Source organism: Budorcas taxicolor, chromosome 7, assembly GCF_023091745.1.
Source record: "Budorcas taxicolor isolate Tak-1 chromosome 7, Takin1.1, whole genome shotgun sequence".
Taxonomy (NCBI): domain Eukaryota; kingdom Metazoa; phylum Chordata; class Mammalia; order Artiodactyla; family Bovidae; genus Budorcas; species Budorcas taxicolor.
This window is the reverse complement of record NC_068916.1, coordinates 79861396-79869848: the sequence shown is the minus strand read 5'-3', so window position 1 is coordinate 79869848 and position 8453 is coordinate 79861396. Positions and strand designations below refer to the sequence as shown.

General features: G+C 51.1%; 1 protein-coding gene across 1 annotated transcript in view; it reads right to left on the bottom strand.

The window, feature by feature from the left end:
• Window positions 1-324: 324 nt before the first annotated feature.
• WWC1 (WW and C2 domain containing 1) overlaps window positions 325-8453 on the bottom strand; it is a 154533-nt gene continuing 146404 nt past the window's right edge. Inside the window, exons 20-23 of the mRNA XM_052643593.1 lie at window positions 6827-6919; window positions 3905-4138; window positions 1500-1621; window positions 325-391 (exon numbers count right to left, since the gene is read on the bottom strand). Coding sequence (XP_052499553.1) covers window positions 325-391; window positions 1500-1621; window positions 3905-4138; window positions 6827-6919 — 516 coding nt within the window. The remainder of the gene's footprint in view (window positions 392-1499; window positions 1622-3904; window positions 4139-6826; window positions 6920-8453) is intronic.

The following is an 8453-nucleotide window of genomic DNA, read 5'->3' as shown; positions in this document are numbered from 1 at the left end:
ACTTTAAGAAGAGCAGCAACTTAATACTGCTTTAGTTCATTTAAATTTTCTTTCTCAAAAATACATTCCTAAATATACAAACTATACAATCTTGTCATTGTAATGCTGGTTTTTTGTGTTTTTTTTTTTTGTCTTTTTGTCTTTTTTTTTTTTTTTTTTAATAATAATAGAACCCAAACTAAAAAATTCTGTTTATCTTCAAATGGACAAGAGTGCTAGAGGACTCGTGACTTGGTACCTTCATATAACACCACATAAATAACTTTAGCCACAGTCCAGGTTCACAGCGTGATCAGTGGGACAAAACAAATACTTTTCTGGCGATTAGACGTCATCTGCAGAGAGGGTCGGGATATTCATCCGAGGCCGCGTGAAAAATGCCATCTTCTCCCTGTAAAAAAGGCCATTCCTTTATGTATTTCTCTTTCCTTTTTTCCATCCACACCATGAGGCACGTGGAATCTTAGTTCCCTGACCAGGTATTGAATCCATGGCCCCTGCAGTGGGAGTGTGGACTTTTAACCACTGGACCACCTAGGCAGTCCCAGGCCATCCCTTTAGAGCAGGGCTTTTCAACCTCACTTTATAGATATTATGGGCAGGATAATTTCTTCATTATGGGGCTAATCCTGTGCAGGTAGGGTCTTTAGTAGCATCCCTGGCCTCTACCCACAAAACGTCAGAAGCATCTCTGCCAGCCCTCCTCCGGTTCTGACAATCAAAAATGTCCCTAGACACTGCCGAATACCCTCCCCGGAGGCTCAAGTCACCCCTGGCTGAGAATCTCTGCCTTGGGGGAACATCAGCAGGAACAACCACCTCCAGTTCCAATCAGGGGCCTCTGAAGTCTCAAAGGGCCCTTGGCCATTTCCACTGGTGGTCTGTTTTAGATTCTCTGCTGATTAAGAATAAAAAGATGTCCAAGTGTGGTTAGACAAATGACAGTATATTTTACATCTTTAAATTGCTCAAAGGGATGCATTTTAGCACATACACAAACATGAATACCTTTTCCGAGAGGAGAGCACAAACCTAAATGCAAAACCCTCTGTGAACGGGGAGGCCCAGGACATGCCTGGGTCCGAGGGTGACAAGAAGAAATCTCCCCGAGATCCCGGCAGGTGGCAGGCAGTGCTAGGGAGGCCCAGCAAGCATTTTCCACTGCCAGGCTGATTTATCCCTCGACCAATCCTCTGCAGTTACTGGTGATGGGAATGCTAACAGGAAAGGCCGGAGCAGGTGGCTCACCCATTAAACAAAGGGATCTAACAAATTAGGTCGAGTTGTGTGGGGACCGATAAAGACAGCCAGGGGGGAGCACCATGGGGGTCACAGATCACAGGGGAAGACTCGGCAGAAGACGAACATCTGCTACAGAGGGCTAGGGCTCTGCTACAGCAGGGAGTACGGACAGGGAGCATCGAGATGAAGAGGAGGCCGAGGCTGGGAGGGCAGGGTGGGAAGGGAAAGGCCGGCTGCCCAGGCGCCCACTTGCTGACCTGAAAGACTGCACCTCCGGGGGCTCCTTACAGCTCTGGCCTCGAAGCCTGTGCACGTCCTTGGCGGCCGACCTCATCATCTTGTCTGTCTGAAGCTCTCCCTTGTGCTCTGCTCGGTCCATCTGGAGGGCAGAATGAGGTAGTAGAGAGTACTTAGGGTCTCTAGAAATGGGTCAGCCATGGAGACCCTTCTAGCATAAATGAGGAGTCTACTGTGGTTAAAAGGTTTGAGGGTCACCGGACAGGCATCATGATGCTTCCTGTTCCTCTTTATTGTGAATGATGATGAGGGGAAGTGATCCCAACATGTGTCAGACAGGATAGGTTTTCAGGGCCAGGGAACTGAATACCTACGTGCACATGTCAGAAGTAAGGCAGCAAGGGCTACCTGGTAAAATGCGTGTCACCTCACTGCTCCTTGGGGCCACTTAGGAAGGCAGGCTTTATAATAATCTATATTACAGGTGCGGAAACGAAGCCTCAGGCATGTTAGAAAACTGCTTTAATGGCAAACAACTAAGAAATCGTAGAAACCCAATTTCGAATCGTGCAATTATGGTCAACGGTTTGAGGAACAATACATCCTTCCCTCTTGACACAAACCTAAGGAAGCACTTTAGAGAACAAACCAGAGAGCCCTCAAATATCTATGTTCTACATACTTGAAAACATAGCATGAAGACAGTATTTTGGTTAATGAAGCTATACCATTTAAATGATTCTTTATCAGAATCATCATCAGATAGTCATAGATTTACTATTAAAAAAAACTATTTGAAAGGTCAGGTTTTCTTGGTAGGTGCTTTCTTAAGGCAGGACACATATATACTTGTTTGCTTACCTCTTTTTGCCTTGGCTACTAGGAAGCTCCAAGATAAATGTAATAGACAGCTACCATTAGAGACATATTTAGTTCCTTCTCTTCCTTAAAACTTTCTCTAATTTTCTGTTTTCTCTTAATGCTGTTATTATAACTCTGATATAATAAACAAGAAAGAAAGAAATGTTTGGGGAACTTCTGATTTACTAGAGTCAATTTGAGGCTCCCACAAGTCCAGACCTAGGGAGCCCAGCACCACCTCCTGCTTTATGTTATCACCTTAATTGAGAGTCGGAATTTTAGCTAATGGCCCTCCCAACAATCCAGTGAGGCACCCTCTGGAAGGTGCTCTTGCATTGCTTGGCTGTGTGCACAGAAAACTAGCAAAAGCTTGTCATTTCTGCCATGGACAGCCATCCTGGCAGGTATGAAAGGAATGAGTCAGAGATGGCCTCTGTGTGTTAACCCTATGGTGTTTTATTTCTTCACCACAGTCTGGGATCTGTTAGCTAAGAGCCCACTGGTGTCAAAGACAAATTTTTACCCATCCAATTGTTTTAAATGAAGCTCAAATAGCAGTTTGGTGTTTTTTTTTTTTTTTTTTTTTTAGCCTTTTAGAGCCTGCCTGTTACCTATACCCCCTAAAAGTGCACCCAACATCTGCTAGTCTAGATGTGCTAAACCCCAGGACTATAAAAGACTCCAAACTCCTGCTGCTTTGTTCTCCAACCCAAGACTTCTCACGGTGCTCCAAGTCACATCATCTCCAAGTCTAGGTCCCCTCTCCAACTCCCTTTTTCCCTGGGAGTTCGCCTGGCCTCCTCCCCTCTAGGTCAGTCAGTTCAGTTCAGTCGCTCGGTCATGTCTGACTCTTTGCGACCCCATGAATCACAGCACGCCAGGCCTCCCTGTCCATCACCAACTCCTGGAGTCCCCTCTAGGTGGTGGAGCCAAAACAGCTGGCTTTGGAGGCTGGGGGTGGGGGCGTCTCATGCAGTGTGAGACCTTCCCAAATACACACGTGTGAAAGCAGCAGCCACCCAAATTCAACTCATCCTATGCTCTGGCCCCTTTGTGGTTGTATCTTTTTTCTTGAGCAACGCTGAGATCTCCCCAGCTCACTACGCTACGGATGAGACGCCAGCAGGCTTGTATCCTCAGGCGTCTTCATCAGGATAAAACCCGGCCAGGACCCACTCCTCTCCCCTTTGGAGAAACGTGCTCTGTGGGACTGGGTAGGCAGGCACGAGGGCAGGTCAGCATTTTTATTTACTCTGTGCAAGTGTGTGCCCCAGCGTAGATAAAGTGCCCCCCCCCAATATGCCTGATGAAGGACCAGCTGCTGGAATAAATGTGCGAGTAATAAGGGCTTGCACACATACACGGGAATGCAGCAAAAGGACCTGGCAGCCAGTAAACAGTGAATCAAGTTTCCTGGGGGAGGGATTGCTGGCTTCCTTTGGCTGATGAGCTTGAGGGGCTCTGGGAGCACTCTCAGTGAGTCACAGAACTGCGGACCCGTTCAGGGCCCTCGCCGCCCTCCCTTGCAGCGGCACGCCCTGTGTTCCCGCGGTTCGCCACCCACCCGCTTCTCCAGCATCCTTAGCAGCAGGCGGAAGCGCTCGTCCTCCCGCACCCACTGCGGCAGCTCCTTCTCCCCGTGGCTCTTGGCTTGTTCCAGCTGCTCCTTGAGCTCCTTCAGCACCGAGATCTCCTGAGTCAGCTGGCTGTGCCAGGTCCTGGTGGCCTGCAGGTCTAATTCGAGGTCCAGCGAGGTGCGTGGCAGGCGCTCAGCGCGCAGGGATTTAACGGACGAAGGCTGCGGGGGTGGGGATGGTTTGGACCAGTTAGTACAAGGCCGGGTCCACTGACTCTGTGCTCGCCCCTGCTCTGGAGCTCAGCTTATCCTCCTTCCTTCATCAGAGGGCTTCCATTCCAAAAGTGAGGCTCGCCCAGCCCCTGGGAGCCTGTTTTGATTTTTTCCAGGTCTACCCCTCATATTAGTGAGCATTTTTATATCCCAGGCATGGTGCTGGGTGCTTTACTTCCGTTACCTGAGTTCATTTTCACAACCCTATGAGGTCCTGACTGTTATCATGTGCACAGATGAGGCTCCCAGAGGTTAAATCACACACGTTATAAGCAGTGGAGCTGAGATTCCACCCCAAGCAGCTGGCTCCAGATCCCACCCACGCACTCCCTACACGCAGTTGCTTCCCTTACTCTCACGGGCTTCCATCTACTGCCTGAGCTCTGCCTCTTTCTGCGTCAACATATCCAGACAAGTTTCTGAGACTGGACATGGGCCAGAGCAAAGGAAATAGCAACCCACTCCAGTATTCTTGCCTGGAGAATCCCATGGACAGAGGAGCCTGGCGGGCTACAGTCCACGGGGTCATGAAGAGCAGGACATGACTGATGATAGTACAGGGGCAGCAGAGCTAAGCAAAAGCATCTTCAGGTGAGACCTGGAGTCACCGAGATCACTCAGCTGGATCTCCCGGCCTTGCTCATTTATAAGCACAGACTAGACAATGGTCACCCTAGAAAAGCACAGAACCACTCCATTGAGTGGTTTCCTGTTCCTAAAAGCATGCTGGCCAGCCTGAAGTGAGGACAGGTCTCATAGTTAATGTCTTATGTATTAATACCATTTAAAAAATCACTTTATTGGGCGTTGGATTGGTTTTCTGTTACTGCATAACAAATTATACAAACTAGCAGCTGAATGTAATGCAAACTCACTATCCCACATTTTCAGTAGGTAGGAGTTTAGACAGACACAGGTTGGCTGAATCCTCTGCTCAGGGTCTCATGAGGCTGAAATCTAGGTTTTGACTGAGTGCATCCCTATCCGGGGGTTTGACGAAGGGATGATTTGCAGCCAGGCTCCCTCAGGTCCTGGGTAGAGTTTATTTCCTTGCATTTTCTCACTCAGCTGCTGACCAGGGGCTGCTCACAGCTACTAGAGGTCCTCTCAGGCCCTTGCCTGGTGGCCCTCTCCACAACATGCATTGCTCAGGCAGCTAGTGGAGGAAGGTTTGCAGTGTGCACGGGTCCTGGCCCAGCCTCTGGACACCCCTGTGCCTCAGGACATAGAAAGGACCTGAAGGGAACATGGGCTCAGACCAGCTATCAAGGGTCCTCTTTGCAAGGCATCCCCTTGGCTGAGCAGAAGAGGAAGTGAAGAAGCAGGAACTTCTGTGGGGCTTGCCTTGCGGCGGGGGGGCGGGGGGGGGGGGAGGGGATGTGTGTGTGGTGGTGGTGGGGTTGTAAGACATGCAGGGGGTACCGAGTAGGAGCTCCTCCAGGAGCGGATCATTTCTCCAGGAGTGGATCACGGAACACCTGCTCCAGAATTCTGAAGAGGAGCCTATAAAAATGCTGCTTCCAGGGCTACACCACAGCTGCCTGGATGAGGCGGCCTGGGAATCTGCATCATCAACAAGCTCCCAAGGTGACTCGGTGCCCCAGGGACTGGAGTGCCAGCCAGCCACAGCAGACGGGGTGGGGGAGGATGACCCCCCCGTCACTTGCGGCCATGCCCACATTCTCCTGCAGCCAGCACCCTCTCCTTTCCCAGAGGGAGCCTTTTCTGGAGTGCCTTCTTGCTCCTGCTGTCTCTAGTTCTTTCTGGAGACTTGTGGGGGCAGGGTACGGCCAGGCACAGGACCACTCCCAAGGCTGGAGGTCAGCAGCAGGCCTGCCAGAGATGCTAAGGGGCTGCCCCTACATGCGGCTATCAGCACGCTCTCCTTTCTCTGCATTTTTGCTTTGTTCTCTCCACTTCTCTTTCTGACATTATGGCTCCTGGGTTTCTTCTAGTTCTGTAAGCTCACCAGAACTGTTGTCAAGTCTACGCTGAAAGCCCACAGTGGGGAGGGCCCCCTGCCCCTCCTGCAGCCCTGACTAGTGAAAGTCCCTAGCAGGAGTCGGGCCTTGGCCTAATGTCTCTTGCCAACCCCCATCCTGCAGCCACGCTCTCTGTAAGGAAAGGCCAGGTTGCTCTGCAGGGACAGCTTGGGGCCTCTTCCCTGGGAGTTTCTGGCTGGACTGAGTCCCATTCGCACCTTCTTGCTTCCAGGTCAGCTCTCGGTGGGGCGGCGTGGGGGGCAGGGGCACCTGGCCTCTCTTCCCGCAAGGAGGCTGTTGCAAGGGACCGTCAACTGCCCCATCAGTTGGACAACACAGGGAGCAGAGGCCTGCACGAGGCAAGCTCCCATCGGTAGCCGTGACGTCTTGGGTTGATTGGTTCTTCATGACTCTGATTTCTACACAAGTATGCCCACTCCTGATCTAACTTACTGGTCACAAAAACTATGTTACAGTTACCCCTTGGCATTTTCCCCAGTGCCTACCCAGGCCTTACAGTTCACCAACTTCCATTTGCAAATACCACCATGCTTTCAAGTGCTTTCTTCTAACCAGTGGCTGAGGAGAAACGGTCAGGCGTCAGGGGATGTGCGTGAAGGACATGGGGCTTGGGGAAACAAAGGGACTGTCTTACCCGCTTCATCCGGACGCTGCGCCGCTCCAAGGAATTTCGAACAAAAGGTGGCTTCTTGGACAGGGTGGAGCTGTCGCTATCACTTCGGTTCAGCTGAAAAAAGAAGAGGCGTGGGACACTCATGAAGGTCCGAGTGCATGCAAAAGGCACACTGGGGCCAGGAGGGTGGTGGTCCCCAGCCCAGTCCTTCCTCTCCATGTTCCCCATGGGGACTGCATGCAGGAGGCAGGTTTCATTTGACCTTCCTTTTCTCTCTGGGTGAGCACTCACTGAGTGGGTCCTCAACAATGCACGCCCCTGTGTGCCAACCATAGGGCCTCATGCATCCTTCCAACAGCCCCATTGGAGAGGACATCGCCACTTTACTAATGAGAAGACAGCGGGTGAGGGGCTACTCGACTCAAGGTTGGAGCTGGTGCAGCCTGGCGGATGACTCCAGGACACACTGCCCCCTGGCCTCCTATGCTAAGGTCTTTTTGCACCAACTCTTTCCTGTCACCCACAAAGCCCACCTTCAGGGCTCGAATGGAGCCTGTGTCGAGACTGATACATATGTGGGAAGGCAGCCCACAGGCCAGACCTCAGGACTGTATCCTTGGAGAAGATGGGGCAGACAGGTTCTGTGAGGGCTGTGCTGGTTACAGCTCTCTCCTCATCAGAACCCATTCAACCCTGCAGTTATCTGGACTCTCCCTGGAGGGCTAACATTCCTCATCTGTGGCCAGAGATCAGGGCTACGGTCAAGCGGATGCTTTTCTACTGACAGTTCGTGTCCCCAGCGGGAGGACGGGAGACGGAGGGGAGATGGTGGTCTCTCTCTGGAGTCATATTTCCAGGTCAGTGGGATCGTCACAGGCTGATGCTCCAGGGTCTATTTATTCTGGCAGCTGTCAGCTCACTGAGGTGGGTCTTCTCTGAGAAGCTGTCCACACTGTCATGTTTGTGGTTATTAATAATTATCAGTTATAATGATATTAATAGTCCTGCTACATTGATGAAATAGCTACTGCACTAGGCAGAGTGTCAACCAGAATGAGAAACAGACGACAGTAACAACAGAAGCCACACTGGGACTTCCCTGGCGGTCCAGTGGCTAAGCCTCTGCACTACCAACACGGAGGACCGGGGTTCAATCCTGGGTCAGGGAGCTAGATCCCACGTGCTGCACCTGAGAGTTCACATGCCGCAAGATCCCACACGCCACAACTACAGCCTGGTGCGGCCAGACACAGACAGACAAACAGAGCAACAGCCCTATGGATGGAGCCCCTGAGAGTTCACAGGCCGCAAGTAAAGATCCCGCACGCCACAACTACAGCCTGCTGCGGCCAGACACAGACAGACAGACAGAGCAACAGCCCTATGGATGGAGCCCCTATTATGCGCCACGGGCTTTACTGACAGTTTCATTTAATCCTCAAACTATCTTAAGTGAGGGGACTGAGGTCGGGAGAGGTTACCACACTTTTATACACCATAGAGCTGGTAAGCATCAGAACAAGAGTTCACGGTCCCATCCAAGGCCACGTCCTCTTCAGGATGCATGTAATGCTCAGAGATGAAACTAATATAAAGAAAGAGGGGTGGACCATCTTGACTGCAGTGGATTCATACAAACGGACTGGCT